This window comes from Melospiza melodia, chromosome 7 (genome assembly GCF_035770615.1).
Source record: "Melospiza melodia melodia isolate bMelMel2 chromosome 7, bMelMel2.pri, whole genome shotgun sequence".
Classification (NCBI taxonomy): Eukaryota; Metazoa; Chordata; class Aves; order Passeriformes; family Passerellidae; genus Melospiza; species Melospiza melodia.
In genome coordinates, this window is record NC_086200.1 from 12,645,427 (window position 1) to 12,670,042 (window position 24,616).

At 52.9% G+C, this 24,616-nt stretch overlaps 1 protein-coding gene across 1 annotated transcript; it reads left to right on the forward strand.

The window, feature by feature from the left end:
* Positions 1-4,770: 4,770 nt before the first annotated feature.
* LOC134420881 (olfactory receptor 14J1-like) lies at positions 4,771-9,248 on the forward strand (the record flags this gene model as incomplete). Its single annotated transcript, XM_063161291.1, has 2 exons — positions 4,771-5,232; positions 9,237-9,248. Coding segments are annotated over 2 exons (474 nt in total), but the record flags the coding sequence as incomplete, so codon positions are not given.
* Positions 9,249-24,616: the final 15,368 nt, after the last annotated feature.

Sequence of the window (24,616 nt, forward strand, 5' to 3'; positions counted from 1 at the left end):
TCAAGCATCAATGGCCAAAATGGGATTCCCCCTCCAAAATTCCCAACATCCAGGGATTGCTTCCAGACAAAAGCTGCCATTACAGACAGGTCTGGCTGCCCTTGTCTTCTTTAGAGCTGGCTCTCACCTGCCTTCAAACACTGGGGCTCAGTGCTTTCCTTCCTATAGAAAAGAACCGTCTCTCCTGCCCAGGTGGCCATATCTGAATTTTGTATTTTTCCTCCAAAATTCCTATGTTCAAGGGGTTTTCCTCCCAGACAAAAGCTCCCAGGACAGACAGCTCTGGCTGGCCTTGGCCTCTGGTGGTTGCCTGAATTCTGCCCTGAAACACTGGGGCTCTGCCCTTTCCATCCTAAGGGAAAAGATGGCATCTTCTTCTCCAGGTGCCCATGGCTGAAACTGGGATTCCACCTTCAAAAGTCCGATATCCAATTATTGCTCCTACACAAAAGCTGACATTACAGACAGGTCTGGCTGGCCTTGGTCTCTGGTGCCTGCAGTTCATCAGCCCCTGAAGCACTGGGGTTCTGTGCTTTCCTTCCTATGGAAAAGAATCTTCTTATTCCTCAATGGCCAAAATTGCTACTCCTCCTAAAATATTAACTACATGAAAGGTTTCTCCCAGACAAAACCTGCCAGCTCTCCCTGGTGCAGTGGGCTCTGATGGCCACCTGTCATCTACCCCTGAAACACTGGGGCTCTCTGCCTTCCTTCCCATGGAAATAGAACAGTCTCCTCGTCCAGGGGCCGTGGCCAAATTTGAGATCTGGCCCCTAAATTTCATATATCCAAGGAGAGCTCCCAAGCAAAAGCTGCCAGGAGAGACGAGTCTAGCTGGCTTGGCCTCCCAGGGGCTGCTTCTCATCTACCATCAAACCCAGGGGCTCTCTGCTTTCCTTCAGATGGAAAAGAAAGGGCCTTTTCATCAAGGGACCAGTGGCCAAAACTTGTATTCTACCTCCCAAATTCTGTGTATCCAAGGATTTCTCTCAGGTACAAGCTGCAATTCCAGCAAGGTCTGGCTCACCTTGGCCCTTGGTGGCTGCTGCTCATCTGCCTCTGAAACACTGGGCCTCTGCTTTCCTTCCAATGGAAAAGAATCGTTCACATCAAAGTGCCCATGGGCAAAACTGAAATTCGGCCTAAAAAATTCCATCTATACAAGGATTGCTCCAAGGAAAAAGTAGCCAGGACACAAAGGTCTGACTGGTCTTGTCCTGAGGTGATTTTCTTAGTCTATGAGCAGAATGTTTTCATTTGCCAATACCTTGGAGAGGGCTGAGAGATCTCCCAAGGTGGGGTTTGGAGGCCTCAAGCACATGAGCACAATATAGGGACAAAGCATCACTGTGCTCAGTGGGGTGGAGACTGAGGACAGCAGAGGAGAGCCCTGGGAGGGACTGGACGGTGGTTTCAGAGATGGTGGCTCCTTTTGACATAGTAGAGATCAGACAAAGAAAGAATTAATGCAAAGGGCAGATAGGGAGGGCCAGACAGGACCCAAAGAGAAAGGATCTTCCCTTTCTTTCCCTTGTGGAACAGCACATCCCCCAGAAGGAGCCTGGATCAGCCCCAGGCTTTGTGTGGGCAGGCAGAGGCAGAGCTGTCAGCAAAGGAAGGGCCCAGCCAGGTGGGGCAGCCGGGGGATGCCGACAGCCTGCAGGGACAGAGGTGCAGGGCAGGGACACCGTGGGACAGCCTGGGCTGCACAGGGCACAGGGATGGGCAGCAGCTGCAAGACAGCCCTGCCAGAGCCAACTTCGGCAGCACTTTGGCCATGGCTGCTGGCCCTGGGCCTGAGGCAGGAGCAGGAGACAAGTGACCCTTGCAGGGCTGGGGCCTCATTGCCTCCTTGTCCCTGCTCAGCAGCCTGGCAGGGGCCGCCCCATGCTCCTGCCCTTGCCATTGCACATCCCCACATGCCAGTGCCCATCCCGGGAAGAGCCCTGAGCAAGGAGGGAGGGACAGGATCTGCCTGGCCAGGGGCTGGGGCTCAGCCCTTGGCCCTTGGCATTCCTCAAACACGTCCAGGTGTGCTCAGCACCAGAGACACCTTTGCTTTATTTGTCCCCAGCTGTCATCTTTGCCTCCAGTGTTCTGCTCTAACTGGAACCTAGGGACACTTTGTGACTTGTGTTCCTCAGTGGGACCCATAACAACTTCAAGAAACTTTGGAGTTTAAATTAAACTTTGATTTATTGAGAAGTTTTCTGAACACTCTCTCAGGGACTGAGTCTGATGTAAACAACACCAAAGCCCCGAGAGGGTCATTAAAATCCTTGTGCTGTGTCTGTGCTGCTGAGCTGGGCTGGGCTCCTGGCACAGAGGAAGCTCCTCTAAAACGAAGAAGAGCTTCAAAAAGACATTTCTGCTGAGGAGCAGCTCCTCTCCCAGCCCAGCAGGACTGGGGCACTGCCTGCAGCCACCCCAGGCACAGCACAGAGGCACAGAGAGCTTCAATCAGGCAGGGCTGGGAAGGGGCTGAGAAGTGTCTGGGGCAGAATCACTGCCAGCCATTGGCACAGGAACCTCTGGCTGCAGGACAATGCAGCTGCAGCTCCTCCAGTGATCTCCTAAAGCTGGAATATCTCAATGCCTACAGACTCTGTGAGTACAACTCTGAATATTCCTGGTGCAGGGGAGGTGAAATGCCCATGAAGCTTTGACATGCTGAGGAATGCTGGTCAGTCATAAAATATTTCCAATACAAGGATTTCATTAAAAATTAGGACATTTCGAAAGACTTTGTATTCAGTTTCCTAATATTGGAGAATGGCAGGGACCGGGGGGATTAATAATAAAGATGGATTATGAATTATTAATTATGAAATTTTAAAAGTTCACAAGACATTGGAACTGTTATTTTTGTGTTCTGTAGATTCACAGGAGATCCCTAATGTACTTTCAGCCATTCTGCCCATGGACAGCACCAGAATCCCCTCTGCTCGACCCATCAGGCTCAGTCTGAGCTGTCCTTTGTCTCATCTGCAAACAGAACCTGCCCCAGCCAGTGCCCTGCAAACAGGCAGGGTTCTGTATGGCCAAGGAGAGGGCACAGAGATTTGGGGTCTGTGAGTGCTGGCAGGGAGAGATCAGGCACAGGGAAACACCTGCTGGAGGGAAATCTCCAGGAAGCAGAGAGAAGATCAGGCAAGGAGAGAAAACAATACCCAGAGATGCTGTGGCAGGGAGAGTTTAGAGATGCCCACAGGATCCCCTCCAGTGCAGCCCCTCCCTCTGAACAAGCCCCCTCCCTCCTGTGCCCCAGCCCAGCCTCTGCCCTCAGGGCCGGGGCTCCAAGGCGTGCAGCCCCTCCTGTGCAGGCAGAGCTGCAGCAGAGCCGTGGGGCAGCTCTTTAGCCCCGGGCCCAGTTCCCTCTGCAGAGCGCATGGTTGGGAGCAGCTGCCTGGCACTGAGGGCTCTGGCAGGGGGCACAGCTGGCTCAGGGTGACGCTGTCCCCAGTGCCCGGCTCTGGGCAATGCTGTCAGTGCAGCCAGGGAAGGAGCTGCATCTCCCTCCATCGAATGCCATCATAAGGACACCTTGAATCTCCCTGAGATTTCAGTCCAAGCTTTGAGCTTCCCTCCAGGATACAAACCTGTCCTGTAGCATCTCTGTGTTATCTAAAAGCCCCACAGTGCGACACAGAATGTCTATGATGAGAAAATGCTGTTGGGTTGGTGAAATGAGCCCCGTCCTGGGTACAAATGTGGGGCTGAGACCTTGAGAAGGGGATGGACATTTGGTGGACTGTGGGGATCCATCTGCTCTCAGCAATGTCAGGATGGTTTTTAAAGGAAACATGGGAGGGTGATCATCCTCTGTCTGGGAAAGGTGATAGCCTAGAGAATCCTAGAACAGGACAGGGTGACAGACCTCCTTCCCTCCCTCTCCACTCACCACCTTGCCTCAGAGAACTCACTGTTCTCCCTGAGGGCAGCAGAAATGCACAGAGTTTCTGACATCCAAAAATAATCAGCAGGGGAGATGAAGAAAAGCTGTAAATAACACTAGTACATTTAAACAGACGATACCATTCCTGTTCTCTGGCAGTGGGAGGGCAGATGCTGACAGGGCTGTCTGTGTTAACAGAGATTCAAAGTGGAACACGAGGACAGATCCCTGTGCCCCTGCTATGTCTGCACATCGAGGCTGAACAATAAAAACCTCTGTGTGTACCTGCCCTGAACCTGAAGTCCCATTCAGGCAGCACCAGCCAGGGCTCCACACTTGGAGCTGAAGGAAAATCTGCTGGAAATTGAAAAGGGTGTGAGAGTGTTACAGGAGAAGGGCCTATGGAAATAGGCTTTGATTTTGCTGGAAGAAGTTTCTCCCAACCGGTCACTGACTTTTCTCCATGAACAGCTCCCAATGGCCAGAGAAATCAAATGTCCAACAGCAGCTCCATCAGGTACTTCCTCCTGCTGGCGCTGGAAGACACGCGGCAGCTGCAGCTCCTGCACTTCTGCCTCTTGCTGGCCATCTCCCTGGCTGCCCTCCTGGGCAACGGCCTCATCATCAGCGCCGTAGCCTGTGGCCACCACCTGCACATGCCCATGTTCTTCTTCCTGCTCAACCTGGCCCTCAGTGACCTGGGCTCCATCTGCACCACTGTCCCCAAAGCCATGCACAATTCCCTCTGGGACACCAGGAACATCTCCCACACTGGATGTGCTGCTCAGCTCTTTTTCTTTGTGTTCTTCATCTCAGCAGAGCTTTCCCTCCTGACCATCATGTGCTATGACCGCTACGTGTCCATCTGCAAACCCCTGCACTACGGGACCCTCCTGGGCAGCAGAGCTTGTGCCCACATGGCAGCAGCTGCCTGGGCCAGTGCCTTTCTCAATGCTCTGCTGCACACAGCCAATACATTTTCCCTGCCCCTGTGCCATGGCAATGCCCTGGGCCAGTTCTTCTGTGAAATCCCCCAGATCCTCAAGCTCTCCTGCTCCAAATCCTACCTCAGGGAGCTTGGGCTTATGGCTGTAAGTGTCTGTGTAGGCTCAAGCTGTTTTGTGTTCATTGTTTTCTCCTATGTGCAGATTTTCAGGGCTGTGCTAAGGATTCCCTCTGAGCAGGGACGGCACAAAGCCTTTTCCACCTGCCTCCCTCACCTGGCTGTGCTCTCCCTGTTTGTCAGCACTGGTGTATTTACCTATCTGAAGCCCCGCTCCATGTCCTCCCCATCCCTGGATCTGGCCCTCTCAGTTCTGTATTCAGTGGTGCCTCCAGCCCTGAACCCTCTCATCTACAGCCTGAGGAACCAGGAGCTCAAGGCTGCAGTGTGGACACTGATGACTGGATGCTTTAAGAAACATTAAACTGCTGGCCAATTTCTGCAAATAACTTGTAATAAAAGTTTTCTTTGAGGTTTCTTGTTGGTTTGGTTGTAGTGGTATTTTTTGCTTTGTTTTAGGTATTCATATTGTCCAGAAAAAAAAATGCAACTCTTTGTACCATTTTTAAATTTGTTTCTCTCCACCCTCCCTGTGAACACAGTTTGTGTTAATGCAATGCTCTAGGTGGCTGTAAATGAACTAAAGGATCTCCCAGAAGAGTTTTCTGCAGAGATGCCCTTTTGTTGCCTTCTCTGGAGCTGCAGCAGCAATGTCTGTGTGCAGAGATATGGCAGATCAGTGCTGGCCCAGCAGCAGTGCCCAGCAGCAGCAGCACTTGGTGTTGCCAGTGCTGCTGCTGTGGCCCTGCCCCGCTGCCCTGGTGGCCCTGGTGTTGCTGTGGGGCCTGAGTGCTCTCGGGGCCGGGCACAGCCCTGGGGGTGGCAGTGCCGGGGCTGCAGCAGGGACAGGCCATGGGCACTGCTGGGGCAGCGCTGATGCCTCAGGCCAGGGCCTGGGGGCTCCAGGCTCCTTGCCCAGGCTCTCTCAAGAACACACCCAGGCCAATGCTCAGCACAGAAAACCCCCGTGAGCAGCCCCAGGGTGGCCGTGTGCAGGCTGGGGGCAAACAGCATGGCTGGGGCTCTGCAAGGGCCCTGGGGCAGACGGGAAGGAGCAGCAGAGCAGGGGCTGATCCATCCCCAGTGCTGCACAGCCCAGGGCAGCATCCCAGAGCGTCCTGATGGAGCTGCCAACAACATCCCCCCTCTGCAGCCCTGGCCTCTCCCCCAGCTCACACAGGTGCCCCATCCTTGCAGGCACAGACACGGCAGCACTGGCTGAGCAGCCCCTGTTTGCATTGCACACAGCAGGGGGAGCACCCCCATGCTGTTGGTGTGGGGACATGAACCTGAGGGAGCACAAATGCCATCAGCCCCTGGGGCCAGCAAGGGCTGGGGGACACCAGGGAAACCACTCAGCTTTGTCCTGGCCTCTGCAGTCAGCCAGAAAGTTTGTTCCCATCAGCTGGGAGTTTCCTGTTCCACTGCAGACGCTGTTGCTCAGAGCCAGGGCTGCCTGGCAGCCACCCCCAAACTGCCCTGAGCATTTCCTTGCCTTCACCTTTGCTTTCTTTACTCTTCCTACTACAAATCTCTTCCTATAATGCAGCCTTGTTCCCTCCCCTGCAAACAGCCAATCCCTGTTTGCCCTTTCCTCTCGGGCCCCACTCCCCATTGCATTTCCTTACTTGGCACCACGGGAGCATCCCTTGGGGAGCAGGATCATCCTACAAGTGCTGCAGGAATTGTCTGCAGGCTCCTGCAGTGCCTGGTGCTGCTCCCTTGCCAGAGGCACCCCAGGCCAGGGGGGCCCATCTGGGCTGCTGTGTCTGGCTCTGGGGCTCCCTGTTCTGGGCAGTGAGGAGGAGCTGCAGAGGCTCTGCAGGACTGACAGGATGGGCTTTGGGGCTGGCAGGAGAAGCTGAGGGACGTGGGCTGCTGGAGCTTCTGAAGAGGAGGCCCAGGGCTCGTCCTGCAACTGCTCCAAGGGTGGTTTCAGAGAATCCCAGAGTCAGCAAGGTTGGATAAGGCTTGGAGATCATCAAGTCCAACCTGTGCCCTGGCACTGCCTTGTGTCCTCTGATCCTCCTCTTCTCCAGGATAAACAACCACAACTCCCTCAGCTACTCCTCACAGGACTTGTGTTCCAGACCCCTCCCCAGCCTTGTTGCCCTTCTCTGGACATGCTCCAGCCCCTCCATGGCCTTCTTAAATTGCGGGCCCCAGAACTGCAAAGAGCACTAGAGGTGCTGCCCAAGCAGTGCTGACCACAGGGGAAGAATCCCTGCCCTGCCCCTGCTGGCCACACCATTCCTGATCCAGGCCAGGAGCCATTGGCCTTCTTGGCCACCTGGGCACTCTGCTGGCTCATGCCCAGCCTGCTGTCCATCAGTCCCTGAAGGTCCCTTTCTGCCTGGCTGCTGTCCAGCCATTGTCCCCAGCCTGTAGTGCTGCAGGGGTTGTTGTGGCCAAAGTGCAGGACCTGGCACTTGGACTTGTTCAACCTCACCTTGTTGGGTTTGGCCCCTGCATCTATCATGTCCAGGAGCCCTGCTCCCAGCATGAGCCCAGGTGCTGCCCCTGTGTCCTTCCAGTTTCCTTGTCACTCCCAGGATGACCCTGGTCACTTCCCCTCACTCCTGGCAGGGTCCCTCCTCTTCCCAGTATGAGCCCAGGCACTCACAGTCATTCCCCGTTATGCAATTTGTCCCCAACATGGTCCCAGTTGCTCCCCGTTTCTCCCACTTTCATCCAGTGTGTTCCCAGTTCTACCAGTTGCCCATAGTATAGTCCCAGTACCTCCCAGTATGATGCCAGTCTCTCCCAGCAGGGCCCCAGTCACTCACACTTGCCCCCAGTTGCCCCCAGCATGGTCCCAGCTCCCCCTGCACATTCCCAGTGGCTCCCAGTGTGGTCCCAGTCACCACCTGCATGGTCTCAGGCACTCCCAGTATATCCCAGTTGCCCTGAACATACTCGTACTCATTGCCAGGCACTCCCAGTTACCTCAGTGTGGTTCAGCGGCCCCCAGTTTCATCCCAGTCACTGCCAGGACATCCCAGTTGACACCAGCATGCATCCTGTCATTCCCAGTTGTTCCCAGTTCCTCCCAGTGTGTGCGCAGGCAGCTCCCAACATGGGCCTGGTAGCTCCCAGTAACCCCAGTCAGGGTCTATTGACACCCACTATAGTCCCAGTAGGATCCCAGTCACTCCCAGTATGATGCCAGTGGCCCCCAGTGGGATCCCAGTTGCTCCCTGTCAAGGCCAGCAGGACCCCAGTAGTGTCCAGTATGATCCTCATGACTCCCAGTGTCTCCCAGTATATCCCAGTCAACCTCAGCATGCTCCCAGTCACTGCCACTTCCTCCCAGTTGCTTTCAGCATGATTCCAGTTGCCCACAGTGTGATCCCAGTCTCAGCCAGCATGGACCCAGCTGCTCCCACTGTGATCCCAGTATGACCCCAGCTGCTGCCAGAATAGTTCCAGTTGTTCCCAGTTCCTCCCAGTATGATCCCAGTTTTCTCTAGAATAGTCCCAGTCCCTCTCAGCATGGTCCCACTCACTCCCAGTTGCTTCTGGCATGGTCCCAGCTGTTTGCAGTGTGGTTCCAGTGCCCCCAGTATGGTCACAGACACTCCCAGTATATCCCAGTGTGCCCAGTAATGTTCTGGTTAGCTCAGAATGATCCCAGTCTTTCCCAGTTCCTCCCAGTTGCCTCCAGCATGATTTCAGTATCTGGCAGATGCCTGAAGTAATGTCTTAGTTGCTCCCAATATAATCCCAGTTATAGTCTCAGTCCCCTCAGCATGGTTCCAGTACCTTCCAGTTGATCCCAGTTGCTCCCACTCTGTCCACATTTTCCTCCCAGCATGGGCCCAGTAGCTCCCAGTAACCCCCAGTCAGGATCCATTCTCATCTGCTGTAATCCCAGTGGCTCCCAGGATGATCCCAGTTGCACCCAGTCACTCCCAGTATGGTTACAACCACCCCCGGTATGATCCCAGTCACTCGTAGATCCTCCCAGAATGATTCCAGTAATGCCCAGAGTGACTCCCTGTCACTCCCAGTGTGGGCCCTGTTGCTCCCAGTCACCTCCAGCATGGTTCCAGTCAGAGCCAGCACCTTTCCAGTCACTCCCAGTCTGGTTCCAGTAGGATCCCAGTCACTCTCAGATACTCCTAATACTTTTCCAGTCACTCCCAGTATGATGCCTGTCAGTATGACCCCAGCATGGGCCCAGCTGCTCCCATTATCATCCAGTGTGGTTCCAGTTGCTCCCATTTACCCCCACTGTGGTTTCAATCGCTCCCAGCATATTTCAATTACTCCCCGCAGGTTCCCAATTAGTCCCAGTTGTCCTCAGTTGCTTCCAGCCTGATCCCCGTTGCTCACAGCCACTCCCAGTCACCCTCAGTGCAGTCCCAGTTGCTCCAAGTATGATCCAGTATGATCCCAGTTGCCCCCAGCATGGTTCCAGTTGCTCCCTGTTCCTCCCAGTGTGATCCCAGTTGAACCCTGTTGTCCCTTCTATAGTCCCAGTCACTCCTCATGTGATCCCAGTCCCTGCCAGCATGATCCCAGTCATGCCCAGTTGCCCCCAGTGTAGACCCACTCACTCCCACTCACTCCCAGTTGCCCCTACCATGGTCCCAGTTCTCCCTAGCATGGTCCCTCTTGTTCCCAGTCATTCCCAGTATGATTACAAACACTCCCAGTACATCCCAGTTTCCCTCAGCATGTCCATGGTTCTTCCCAGACACTCACAGTGATCCCAGTAAGGTGCTTGTTATCCCAGTATGTTCTCAGTCATGCCCAGCATATCCCAGTTGCCTCCAGCCTGCATCCACTAATTCCCAGTTCCTCCAGTTTGCTTGCAGCATGATGCCAGTTTCTCTCAGTTGCTCCCAGTGGCCCAAAGTGTGATCCCAGTTGCTCCCTTTCAATACCAATAGGAGCCTAGGAAGCTCCAGTATGATCCTTGTCACATGCCAGCACTCCCAGTATGCTCCCAGTATAATCCCAGTAACTTCCAATCACTCCCAGTATGGTCCCAGTTGCCTCCAGCTAGATCAATCCAGTCAGTCCCAGTATGATGCCATTTGCTCCCAGTTGCTCCCAGTATGGGGGATGATGTGCATGGTGTGTTCCCAGTCACTCTCAGACACTCCCAGTATTAGTCCAGTCCCTCCCAGTATGACCCAAAGATGAGCCCAGTGTGCTCCCAGTCCCTGCCAGTATGAACCAGTTGTGCTCCACATGGTTCCAGTTGTTCCCTTTCACCCTCACTTTTGTTCCAGTCCCTTCCAGTCTCTCCCAGTGTACCCCAGTTCCTTCCAGCACATTCCCAGTCACTCCCAGTTCCTTCCAGCATGATCCCATTTGCGCACAACCACTCCCAGTCAGCCTCAGTGTAGGGGCACTCACTGCCAGTATGATCCCAGTCACCTCCAGCATGACCCCAGTTCATCCCAGTATAAACCCAGTGGCTTCCAATCACCCCAGCACGCAACCAGTCACTACCAGTTCCTCCCAGTTGCTCCTTGCATGATCCCAGTATCTCAGAGCTGCTCCTGATCACCCTCAGAATGATCCCAGTCACTCCCAGTATATCCCATCTGTCCCCAGTATAGTCTCAATTGCCCCCTGCAGGCTCCTACTCCATCCCAGTATGATCCAGTCTCCCTCAGTGTGATCGCAGTCTGCCCCAGCATGGGCTCAGCTGCTCCCAGTATGATCCCTGTAGCATCCCAGTACAATCCCAGTCGTTGGAGATGTTGATCTTTGACATCCCTGAATGATCCCTTTTGGTCCTGAAACCGTCTTGCAGAATCCTGAAACAAAGAACTGCTAAAGAAAAGTCACTAATAACTATTTTAAAAAAATCCATTGATAATTATCAAACAATATTGAGAAAATTTCTGGAATGCTCTGGCCACTGTCCTTAATTGAATCACTTGGGCTGAGTCTGACTTGTGGCTTTCCAGGACTTTGAGCTGGTAGCTCTGGCCACCATTTTTTTTTTTTTTCTTTACCTGCACCACTGGGTGGGACAGAGTCCCTGGCCCCAGTCCGAGTGGGCGGACCAAGGACCCCAGGCCTGGCCCACAGAACAGAGCCCCAGGCCTGAGTAGGGGGATCAAAGCCCCCAGACCCGGTGCTGGGCAGGCCAAACAGCCCAGACCTGGCCTGCAGGGCAGGGTCTTTGTTCTCACAGCCCACCCTCACCGTGCTGCCAGTGCCTCGGCAGCAGGAGTGACCGAACGCTTTTTCCCTCTCCCCCCAGAACCACCAGTGCACACTGGCAGCTGGGAAGGAGAAGCTTTCCCTGGGATCTCCATCCCGGATCTGCGGATCTTCTTCACCAGAACAAGTGAACGATGCTTGCTGTCCACCCCCCCACCGAACCCCACGATTCAAATTCCCGTGTTCCTGTTTTCAGCTCCTCAACATCATCCCCATCCCCTCCAGGCTTGTGGCCAGAGGCAGCACCTCTGGAAGCCAAATCCCCCACGCCACTGGTGAACATGAGGGGAGTCAGGCACCCCAAATCCCAGCGAAAAGCCCCTGACCAAACGTGAATCAGCCTGTGAAAAATGTTGTGTCCCAGAAAAACACTGAGTTTGAAAGTTTTCAGCTGGGAGGCACGGGCAGTTAACAAATGAGCCCTGCCTCCCCTGAGGGACAGGCCAGCGTCCCCTTCTTCTCTCCCAGCTTCCACCACAGGGATGTTATGAGAAGCTTGACTAGGCCAATATTCAAGCAGCAATTAATTAATTAATTTATTAATATGGTAAAGTAAGAGCAATACAGCGCTGGGTACAGTGGGGGATGTTTTCCCTCCAACTGCACACCGATAGTTGAGGCATACAGGTATTTATAGGGGTACTCAGCTTTCTCAGCAGTTTCTATTCCCAATTTTTATGTCACAATTCTATACCTATTGTGATGTTTTTTTTCTCAGGATGTATCCCAGAAAGGAGTATCCCCAGATGGTGGTGGTTCGGTTTCCGAAAGAAGGAATTAATCTCCCAGATGGTGTGGTCCAGATTCCAGATGTGGATCCACCTTTTAATTGCAGAGACTATAAATCTCAAAACAGTGATGTCCAGCTTCCCTTGGTCGAAACTATTATTCCTTGAGTTGATGTTCTTCTTCCTTTCTCAAGCTGCTTTTCACTGTTTTGTTAGGATGTGAGATAAGGATGTTTCCTTTCATATATTCTAAAGCTATAGTTTCAAACACCCTTACTACAAGCAATATTCTAAAATTATACTTCAAAAGGTTATTACTGCAAAACTCTTTAAGGCTTAGCTACAAGCAGAAAGTTCCTGTCAAAAAGCAACATCCTTAACGCTTTAATTCAAATGCTCCTAAGTCAACTTAAGACTTATAAAGGCTAATTACGAACAAAAGATAGGTTCAAAGGCCTTCTTTCATGCTTTACTTGCCTCAGTAATTATTAAAATTTGTCTTTATAACTGTCCCATGGTCGGTTTCCACCCATATTACAATCACAAATACCATGTTGCCAGTATGTACCTGACACGAAACACAGCTTTGTATTTCACAGGGGGGCACAGGGACGGCTCCTTTGAGAAGCTGCTGGAAGCTTCCACTGTGTCTGATGCGGAGAGTTTAGTTCAAGCATGGCTTAAAGAAAAAGGCCATGAAGGCATACAGTTGAGAGAACAGTAAAAGGTAGTTGCGAAGCAGTTCCAAAAGCAGTTCCCAGGCTGATTACTATAAACAATTAGACTCTCTCATGTATCACTTTATAAACAATAAGGTTCTCAGACAGTCTTCCCATAACAAGCAAAACACCCTCTCTGGGAAAAGATGGCACCCTGGGAACAGATATGGAAGTTTTGGGAACATTTCATATCACAGTGAGAACACTGGTTTTGTTTTTAATAAACAATTATAGGTATTGTAAAACAAAAGGAGTGGATAGAGTTTCCTCTGTTAGCCTATCATGAACCTGGATTTTGGAATATGCATGAAGTTAATTAACACTGTTATTTAAAGTGACTGATCGATCAATAAATCGGAGTTCGATGCATTAAAGGATGGTCGTCTCCCCTTCACTTCGATAGTCTGGCACAGCCAATTCCTGGTGGCTTCAAAGATGGACCTGCTGCTGGCAAAGGCTGGGCCAGTTACAAATGGTGGCAATGCCTCTGCGATAACAGATTGGAAAAGAAATCAAAATAGAGATTGTGACACAGTTTTAACTCCAGTCAGAGGAGAGCAGAGGGAGAACATGTGAGAAGAACAACTCTGCAGACATCCAGGTAAGTGCAGAAGGAGGGGCAGGAGGTGCTCCAGGCACTGGAGACCCAGGCACCCTGTAGGAGAGCCATGGAGAGAGGGGCCCTGCTCCCAGGCTGCAGCAGCCTGTCCCTGGAGGAATGCACCCCCTGGAAGAGTGACCCATGCTGCAGCAGTTTGGGATGGACTGTTGTCCCTGGCATGGACTCACACTGCAGCAGTTTGCAGAGGGCTGCTGCCCCTGAAATGGACTCACATGGGAGAAGCTCCTGCAGAACTGTCTCCCTTGGGAGGGACCCACGGTGCAGCAGGGGAACCACTCCTCTCCCTGAGCAGGGGCAGAAGCCATGGGTGATGAAATGACCATAACTCACATTCCCCATCTCCCTGCACTGCTGGGATAGGAGGTAGAGCTGGAGGGAGGTGAGTGGCTTATTTTATTTCCCCTTTTCCTGCTCTGACTTTGTTAGCAATAAATGAATTTCACATCTCTAAGCTAAGCCTGTTTTTCCCAGGACAGTATTTGATGAGTGATCTCGCCCAGTCCTTATCTCAACCCACAAACCCTTTATTAAATTTTCTTTGTCCAGCTGCAGAGGGGAATGAGTGAGCAGCCCACATGGATGCCTGGCATTTGGCCTGGGTCAACCCACGACACCTTGGTACCACAGGGTCACAATGGACCCTTGGTTCTATGGGGTCTCATTGGTTCCATCAGGCCCTGCAGGGTCACTTAATTCAACAAGGCCCCAAAGTTTCACCGTGGTCTCCAGGATTCCATGAGGCCCTGCAATGGCAAAATGGACATTTGGATCCACGGGGGCCCAGAGTGTCACAATGGGCTCTTTTGGTTCTACAGCTTCACAATGGCCCCTCGGTTCCATGTGTCCTGCACTGTTCTATGAATCCTTAGTTCCACGGGGTCCTGTAGGGTCACAATGGTCTCCTTGGTTTCATGGTGCCACAGTTGCCATAATTTCCATGGTATCACATCGGCCCTTGGATCCCAAGAGTCCCCAGAGTGTGACAATGGCCCCTTGCTTCCAGGACACCCTGTAGTGTCACAATGGTGCCCATGATTCCATCAGGCCCTGCAGTGTCACCATGGACAGTTGGTTCAATGACACTCCACAATGTCACCACAGCCCCATGGTTCCACAGAGCCTTACTGTGTCACTGTGGTCCCTTTGCTTCCAAGGCTCAGAAGTGCCAGAAGGACCCTTTGGTTCCATCAGGCCTTGAAGTTTCAAAATGGTCTCCATGGTTTCATGAGTACCCCCTGTGTCACAAGAGACTCTTGGTTCCCTGAAGTTCTTCAGTGTCACAATGGGCCCCTGGTTCCATGAGGTTTGGTAGAATCCCAATTGACTCCTTGGTTCCATGAAGCCCTGCAGTGTCACAATGTCCATGGTGTCACCACGGTCTCTTTGGATCCCCAGTATCACCACGGTCTCCTTGGCACCATCCAGGCCTTGTAACAAGAGACAGTGAGCCATTTTGTGCCTTAGATGAAAGGCTGCAGAACTCATGGTTGTGAGGCTGTGTCACTGACAAGAAACAAAAACCACCTGAATCTGAACACCAAATATCATGTCAAGTACCTTCAATCCCAGCCTTGACAGAGGTAGAAAATACGAACAGGGATTCCCCAGTAAATCAAAAACAGGGACCTTATTTGGAATGCAGGCAAAATGCATTCAAGTGCATTCGAATGCACTCGCTATGATGGGGAGGTGATAATCCCCTATTCCAAGAATGAACTTAAGAAGGGCTGACTATTGAAGGAATTACAGAGAACCACAATATAAGAAATTACCAGGTGGCACAGGTAATTCTGGGATAGGGAGACCAGAAAGCAAGAGCAGATGAACCAGTGCAGTCGCCACCAAGAAGATCACGTTCACACGCTGTGTGCAGCAACCCCATCAGGCCGTGCCACCATCCCCGGGTACAAGCGGGATCACGATGGTTCGTTTCACTGATCTCAGGGTGCAAAGACACACAGCAGGGGACTTTCAGTATTAACCAAAACAAATGTACCTTTTATTGAGTGCCTGCAGCAGATGCAACAGAAAGATTAGAAAGGAGATAAAGGATAGAGAGACAGAGAAAAGGAGAGGGGGAATGGCTGCCAACAGAGAGATGAAATCCTTGTGGTCGAACCAATGGATCCGTCTGGTCATGTCAGGGAGAGTCTCAAAGTCTTTGGTTAACTCAGGGCTCTTTTATAATCTACCGCCGGGACGGGAGCAGGACGGCACATGGAGGGAACAGTGGAGAATAAATCCATTGTGAACAGGTACAGACAGTCCAGTTTGGAACAGCACAAACCGGTGCCAGCAGTGAGCAGGGCCCGTTGTTTCAGGACTGGTTCCTATAGGAAACCTCTCGCTTCCTATGGCAGACATCCTGCTCCAGTCAGACCAGCACCCCTGGGTTAGAATTTGAAGGGTCTCAGTCTCAGTCCTTGGGGAGGGCTTCAATCTCCGTACTTGACGGTGGCTGTGAGGCAGATCGGGGATCTTGGGCTGTCTCTTACAGAATGACATCCCAAAACATAGTAGTAATTATGCATTTCCCCTTAAAAATATAATTTATGGAATTAGGAAAATTATAACTATTTTTCTTATTTATAATAGTATTATTCTATATTTGTAATACGAAATTTTAATATTTATATTTAAAAATCCACAGCTTTTTACCAAGCAAAAAATTTATTGGTCATTAGTTCTAAGTAACACAATCCCCAACATAAATACATTGAGAAGCGTGGTTATTGATTTTTCCTTCTTTATGCTAATCAGTCGTATTTTAAATCCTTTTGTTATCTTTTTTATCATTTTCAAAGACAGGATAAAAGGGGCCACTTTGGGGTCCGTGGAGACATTTCTGGGGCACATTTGGAGCAGTTTTGGGTCTGGAGAGGGAATTCAGAGAGAACTTGAGGGTCTGGAGAACACTTGGGGGAGCCGGGTGGGCACTTGGAGGGGCACTCAGGGATTCTGAAGGACAGTTCGGGGTCCGGGGCAGCACTTGGGGATCCAGGGGGCCCTTGGAGGTCAGGGAGGGGAATTTGGGGCCCTTTGGGGTGCGGGCGGGCCCTTGGGGGATTCGGACGGGGCTCGCTGGAGCGCGGGGGCTGATGGGAGTTGTAGGCGCAGAGGGCTAAAGCAGTTTAACGGGGCCGTGGAGCATCACGGGAGTTCGAGGCGCAGCTGCAATGGCTCTTAGTGGGGCGCGGGGTGTGACGGGAGATAAAGTCCCGCCTGGAACAGCACTGGGCATGCGCCGCGGAGCATGATGGGAGCTGTAGTGCCGGAAGTGGCTCCAATGCTTTGTTTGGGGGTCCGGGAAGGCACTTGGCGGACACTTCTGCATCCGAGCCGCGACTTGAGATCCTCGGGGGAACGTAGCCGGTTCGGGAGCGCTTGGGGGGAGCTCGTGGAGCTCTAACCGGGCTCTTTAGGGCGCGCGTCACGGCAGGAGTTTTAGGCGCGGGACTGTGTTATAACGGGCTCTGGGGCCACGGTGGAGGAGAGAAGATGAATTTCCAGAAGCGCCTGTACCGGGCATCTGTGGGGTTGGGAGCACTCAGGGCGTCCGGGGACGCTTTTGGTGGGTCCCAAATGGGCGCTGAGGGGGCACTGAGGGATCCTGGAGGGTCTCGGGGACACTTAAGGGACAAAGGGGTGGCCGATCCCGGGGTTCTTTCGAGCGCGGGGCATGACGGGCGTTGTAGTCCCGGCTGCAATGGGGCTCATTCTGGCCGCGGGGCATGACGGGAGTTGTGGCTACCATAGGCACCGTCCCCGAGTCTCTGATCTCTGGCGCTGATTGGCTGCTCGCGGTGATGGGCGGGAGTCCCGGCAAATGGGATGGGGTGGAGGCGGGAACAGCCCATTCAACTTATCCAGTCCCGCCCAGTACAGCCCAGTTCATCCCCAGTACAGACCAGTACAATCCCAGTACAGCCCTTTTTATCCCAAGTAGAACCCCGTACGAGCCCAGTGCCCCTCCAATCCCTCCCAGTACAGCCCAGTCCCTCCCAATACACCCGAGTTTATTCCCAGTCCCTCCCAGTTCATCCCAATGTCATCCACAGGATGCCCCAGTGTCCCCAGTCTTCTCCGCAATAGCCCCACTGTTCCCAGTATGTCCCAGTATCCCCGAGGGTCACTCCCAGTAGGTCCCAGTGTCCCCAGTATGTCCCAGTCCTCCTCCCCAGTGTCACTCCCAGTATGTCCCTGTATCTCCCACACCGTTCCCAGTGTCCCCAGTATGTCCCAGCCCTCCCCAGTGTTTCCAAGGACAGTTTCATTTCTCTCGGTGGCCGTGGCAGCCAAACCCAGCAGTGGGGTCAGTGCAGTGCCCATGGCCACAGCCCCTTGCAGGGCCCAGTGCAGCTTGGGCTGATGATCCACCCTCACAGCTGGCCCAGGGCAGCTCTGCAGTGCCTTTGGTGGCACCTGGGGCTGGCACACACCTGAGCAGTGTGTCTATTTGCAGTGGGGAAACTCAGCAGTTTCAGATTGCTTCAAAAAACCCCAAAAATGTGAAAACCCCTCTTAGGCTGAGTGCAGCCAGCTCTGCAAGCACAGCAGGGCCCAGGGCAGTGAGGACAGACAGGATGGGGATGGGCAATGTGGAGCAAGGTTGTCCACACTGGGTCAGAGCTTCAGGCACAGCTTCTGTGAGCAGGCCAGAGCTGCTGAGGAGAGATCCTGGGTCAATATCAATCACAGAATGCTGCAATCACCTCTGCTTTACTGAGAAATTTAACAAAAGACACCCTTTAAAACAGGAATATATATTTTATTACTGCTCTTTGAAATCTTTCTCCATGATTGGACTAGGAAAACTTTAATGACCCTCTCAGGCTTTGGTGTTGTTTACGTCAGACTCAGTCCTTGAGAGTGTCTTGAAAAAACTTCTCAGGAACTCAAAGTTAAATTTAACCTCCAAATTTTCTTGAAGTTTTAATGGCTCCCACTGAGGGACACGACTGGAAAGTGTCCCCAGGTTCCAGTTAGAGCAGAACACTGGAGGCAGTGATGACAGCTGGGGACAAACAAGGCAAAGGTGTCTCTGGTGCTAAGAAAAGCTCGATGTGTGTCAGGAATGCAAAGGGCCCAGGCCTGAGCCTAAGCCCCTGGCCAGGCAGATCCTGTCCCTCCCTCCTTGCTCAGGGTTCTTGCTGGGATGGGCACTGGCATGTGGGGCTGTGCAATGGCAAGGGCAGGAGCATGGGGCGGCCCCTGCCAGGCTGCTGAGCAGGGACAAGGAGGCAAAGAGGCCCCAGGCCTGCAAGGGTCACTTGTCTCCTTCTCCTGCCTCAGGCCCAGGGCCAGCAGCCATGGCCAAAGTGCTGCCCAAGTTGGCTCTGGCAGTGCCAACTGGTAGAATTACATGTCCATGTGAGATTGAGGGTTATGCCTCCTAGACCTCAGGCCTGAATAAACGATACCCTCTGAAATAGCAAATGAGTGTTAAGGAGCCTTATTCTGATATTTAAGAGATTTGCTGACAGCGGGGCCTCATAGAACCAAGGAGTCAGCTGTGACACTGTGCAAACTCATGGAACAAAGGGTCCATGGTGACACAGCAGAACCCCGTGGAACCAAAATCCATTTGAGCACATTGGGGCCACATTGAACCAATGGCCTGTTGTGATACTGCGGATCCAAGGAGACGATTGTGACCCTGAGAAATCTCTTGGAACCAAGGGGCCATTGTGACACAGCAAGGCCTGGTGGAACCATGGGTCCATTGTGACACTGCCGAACCTCACGGAACCAAGGTGACCGTGTTCTACTGCAGAACCTCATGGAACAAAGGGTCCATGGTGACACTGCAGAACCAAGGAGACTGCTGCTGGCAGTGTGAGAGCTCATGGAACCACAAGTCCATTGTGACACAGATAGGCCTCGTGGAACCAAGGGTCCCTTGTTAAACTGTGTGGCCTCAAGGAACCATGAGCCATTGTGACACAGCGTGGCCACATGGAGGCACGACGCGACTGTGACACTGCGGATCCAAGGAGACCATTGGGACTGAGGAACCTGATTGAACTAAGAGTCCATTGTTCCACTGTGGGGACCTGTGGGACCAAGGTGAGCGCAGTGACATTGTGGGGCCTCATGGAACAATGGAGACTGTTGTGACACTTTGGGACCCACTGCAACCAAGGGGCCATTAGAGCATGGCAGGGCCTGGTGGAATCAAGGGGACAACAGTGAACACTGTTGGTGGCCATGGGATGAAGTGTCCATTCTAAAACTGTGGAAGCAACAACTCCATTGTGACACTCTGGGGCATCATGGAACCAAAGGTCCATTGTGACACAGCAGGGCCTCATGGAACCATGGAGGCCATTTTTACACTTGGAGGCCTTGTGGAACCAAAGGGCCATTGTGGCACTTTAGGGCCTTGTGGAGCCAAGGGGACCACAGTGACACCGTGGGGCTCCATGAAACCAATGGTCTGTTGTGACACTGCAAGGCCTTGTGGGATCATGGAGACCATTGTGACACTCCAGGCCTCATGGAAGCAAGGAACTATTGTGACACTGTGGAGTTTTGGCAGGCCAAGGGGCAGTTGTCACACTGTGCGACACCATGGAACCAAGGAGTCCATTGTGACACTCCAGGGCGCCATGGAACTAAGGATTCATGGAACAATGCAGGACCCCATGGAACCAAAGGTCCATTGTGACATTGTGAGGCCTCATGGAATCCTGGAGGCCATGATGACACTTGGAGGCCTCGTTGAATCAAGGGGCTCTACAGGGCCTCATGGAACCAAGGAGACCCTTCTGACATTGTGAGTCCCCATGGAACCAAGGGGCCATTGTGACACTGCAGCACCAAGGAGACCCCTATGACACTGCAAAGCCTCATTGAAGCAAGGGACCATTGTGACACTCTGGATACCCAAGGACACAAGAGGCCAGTGTGACACATCTGGGCCTGATGGAACCAAGGATCCAATATGACACCACCTCTGTGACACTGCAGGGCCCCATGGATCCCAGGGAACAGGGAACAGGTCTGTTTGGCTTGGCCTGACTGGTCCAACTGCCCTTGGCATGTCGAGGGTCTCTTCTCACATACCCCTGAAACCCTGGAGCTCTGGGCTTTCCTTCAAATGGAAAAGAACTGCCCTTCTCATTCAAGCATTCATGGCCAGAATGGGCTTCCCCCTCCAAAATTCCCAATATCCAGGGTTGCTCCCAGACAAAAGCTGTCTTTCCCAACAAGCCTGCCTGCCTTTGACTTCCTGAGAGCTTCCTCACGTGCCTAATGGAACAATGCAGACCATTGTGACACTTCTGGGCCTTCAGAAATGAAGTAGCCATTGTGACACTGCAAGGTACCATAGATCCAAGAGACCATTGTGACACTGAGGGCCCACTGTGAAGCAGCAGGGCTTTTTGGAACCAAGATGCCATTGCTGCATTTCAGGGTCTCGTGGAACCAAAGGGGCGTTGTGATCCTGCAGGGCACTGTGGATCCATGGAGAGCATTATGGAATTGCAAGGCCCCATGGAATCATGGAGACCATTGTGATACTGTGGGGCCCCATGGAATCAAAAGGCCACTGCAGGGCCTCATGGAAGCACGGAGCCATTGTGACACTGTAGAAGCAAGGAGAACATTGTGATACTGCAGGGCCTCCTGGAACCAAGGGTAGATGAAACAGGTTTGGCTGGTTTGGCCTCCCAGGGTCTGCCTGACAGGTCCAGCCGATCTTGGAATGTTGAGGGCTGCCTCTCATCAGCCCCTGGAGCACTGGGGCTCTGTGCTTTCCTTCCTATGGAAAAGAACCATCCCTCTTTCCAGGTGTCCATGGACAAAACTGATACTCCCCCTGAAAAATTCCCTATGTTCAAGGGTTCTCCTAGACAAAACCTGCCAGGACAGAGAGCTCTGGCTGGCCTTGTCCTCTGCTGGTCACCCCTCATCTCAAGGAAGCCCTGAGGAAAGTATTTGAACAGGTTTGACCTCTGAAATATCAATGAGTTTCTCCTCCTCTGAAAAACTCAGATGCTCTTCTGATCATGTGTCTTTTATTACTTATTGTGTATTATGCATGAAATATTATTTTCAGGTAAATAACATTAATCTTCTAGTTCTACCAGTGTTATCTGACACAAAACAACTCCTCTACATATGCATCCAGGTAACCTGTTTAAGCAGACACAAGAAGGAATCCAGCAGGAATGATTTGTGTCTGTTCCCATCTGTCCCATCTCCTCTGGAGCTGGAGGTGCAGCCCCAGCCCTTGGCAGGGCTCAAGGGCTCCCAAGCTCAGCTCCCACCCAGAGAACTTGCAGACCCTGGGCTGCTCTTCTTGGCCCCTGCACGCTCAGCCAGGCTGAGATGGACACTGATGGTTTCTGGGCCAGGCTCCCTGAGCCCAGCCCAGCTCCCTGCAAGCTCTGCCAGCTGCCCTGAGCTCTGGACAGCACCAAGGGCCTCTCCCCAGCCCAGCCCAGCCAGCTCTGGCTCCACAGCTCTGCTCAGGCCAGGCTGCTCTGGGCACTGCCCCACAGCCTCAGCCCCTGGCAAGGGCACAGCAGCAGCTGCAGCTGCCACAGGACTCAGCCCCAGCCATGGGGGAAGGAGCTTGGCCAAGCCCAAAGGAGGCTTCCTGGCTGCCCAGCTCCCCTCGGGCTGAGGTGCTGAGGGCTCTGCAGCCCCTGCTGCCATCCCATCTGCCCAGGGCAGCACAAGAGCCGCGGCCTTGGGGCCCCCAAGAGCTGCTCCTGCTCCAAGCCCAGGGCCCATGCCAAAGCTGGGGCAGACACAAAACTGTGCCCATTTCTGTTCATTGCTGCTCTGATGGGGATGCATTCTCAGCCACTTGGAGGTTGCTGATGAATTTTCCTCCTGCAAAGTTCTCTTCTTTCTTGAGCTCTTCAGTTCATGAATTCAGAGAGAAAAGCTCATAAATATTTGTTCAAAGCACTCAAACAAGAAAAGGCTCTGGCAAATATGTAAATTTTCAATTCTTCTGTGGTTAATTGATTATTTCAGAAATGTATTCAAAATTAATGCACTGTACTGAAAACAGAGAAAACCAGAGAGAACTGTTTGATCCAGTTTTTTTTTTTCTGTTTATAGTTTTATATCAACAATGTCCAATATATATTGACACTCAGCACCTTCTAATTCAGTCTCAATAGATATGAAAATCAAGTCTCTTTAAGGCTGACAATCAATAGTACTTTGTCCCCACCACCTCCTGACCATTTTCCTCATCCAACCCCTTGGACTCCTATGCATCAGGAACAAGGGAGTCGCTGTCCCTGGAAGTGTTTAAGCAAAGGCTGGATGTGGCACGCTGTGCCATGGTCTGGGTGAACAAGTGGTGTTGGGTCCCAGGTTGGATTTGATGCTCTCCAAGGTCTTTTCCAGCCCGGTTGATTCTCTGATGATTGTGACACTGCAGGACCCTGGGGATGCAAGGGGCCATTGTGACACTGCGGGGCCTGGTGGCACTAAGGGAACAATGGTGACACTGTGTATGACATGGCAGCACAGAGCCAAGGGGCCACTGTGACACTGTGGGGCTGAATGGAAGCAAGGAGTCCACGGTGACAGTCTGGGTCCTCCTGGAACCACAGAGGCCACTGTGACACTGCGGGGCCTTGTGGAACCAAGGGGCCATTGTGCCACTGTGGAACCAAGGAGACCCTTGGGAGAGCGTGGGGACAATGGAATCAAGTGGGCATTGCAGCATTGCAAGGACTCTGGGAACTGAGGGAACAATTGTGACACTGTGGTGCCCCGTGGAACGAAAGCGTCCCTGGTGACACGGCAGGATCTTGTGTCACCCGGGCTCCATTGTAACACTGCAGCACCAAGGAATTCATTGTGGCAATCTGAGGCCTCATGGAACCAAGAGGCCACTGTGATGTTACCCTGCAGGGCCTTGTGGAACCATGCAGAGCTTTGTGACAGAGCAGGACCTGGTGTCATGATGGGGCCATTGTGACACTACAGGGCCCCATGGAACCAAGGGGCCAGTGCAGCTCCTCAGGGACTCCTGGAATGAAGGAAACATGTTTGACACCGTGGTGACCCTTGCGACGAAGAGGCCATTGTGACACTATGGAACCAAGGAGAGCATTGCTGCACTGTCAGACCTCATGGAACCAAGAATCCATTGTGACACTACAGGGCCTTGGGGGACATGGTGAGATTGTGACACCAAGGGATTCGAGGGAACCAAAAGGAACATTGTGACACTGGGAGGCCTCATGGAATCATGGACACCATTGGGACACTCTGGGGCCTCATGGAACTGTGGTGACACCAAGTTGTCTGGGAGTGCTGATCTGCTGGAGGGTAGGAAGGCTCTGCACAGGGCCCTGGACAGGCTGGATCCAGGGCCCAAATCCAACAAGGTGAGGTTTAAGAAGTCCAAGTCCTGCACTTTGGCCACAACAACCCCTGCAGTGCTGCAGGCTGGGGACAGAGTGGCTGGACAGCAGCCAGGCAAGAAAGGGACCTGCAGGGACTGATGGACAGCAGGCTGGGCATGAGGCAGCAGTGTGCCCAGGTGGCCAAAAAGGCCAATGGCACCTGGCCTGGCTCAGGAATGGTGTGGCCAGCAGGAGCAGGGCAGGGATTCTTCCCCTGTGCTCAGCGCTGGTTGAGCAGCTCCTTAAATGCTGTGTCCAGTTCTGGGCTCCCCAATTTAGGATGGGCATGGAGGGGCTGGAGCATTTCCAGAGAAGGCCAACAAGGCTGGGGAGGGGTGTAGAACACAAGAGCTTTGAGGAGTGGCTGAGGGAGCTGGGGTCGTCATGGAGAAGAGGAGGTTCAGGGGAGACAAGGCAGTGTCAAGGGATAAGTTGGACTTGATGATCTCCAAGGTCTTTTCCCACCTTGCTGACTCTGGGATTCTCTGAAACCACCGTTGCAGCAGTTGCAGGATGAGCCCTGGGCCTCCTCTTCAGAAGCTCCAGCAGCCCAGGTCCCTCAGCTTCTCCTGCCAGCCTCAAAGCCCATCCTGTCAGTCCTGCAGAGCCTCTGCAGCTCCTCCTCACTGCCCAGACCAGGGAGCCCCAGAGCCAGACACAGCAGCCCAGATGTGCCCCCCTGGCCTGGGGTGCCTCTGGCAAGGGAGCAGCACCAGGCACTGCAGGAGCCTGCAGACAATTCCTGCAGCCCTTGTAGGATGATCCTGCTCCCCAAGGGACGTTCCCATGGTGCCAAGTCAGGAACTGCAATGGGGAGTGGGGCCAGAGAGGAAAGGGCAAACAGAGATGGGATGTTTGCAGGGCGAGGACCAGGGCTGGGCAACATAAGAAATTTGTGCCAGACAGAGTAAAGAAAGCCAAGATGAAGCCAAGGAAATGCTCAGGGCAGTTTGGGGGTGGCTGCTAGGCAGGCCTGGCTCTGAGCAACAGCGTCTGCAGTGGGACAGCAAACTCCCAGCTG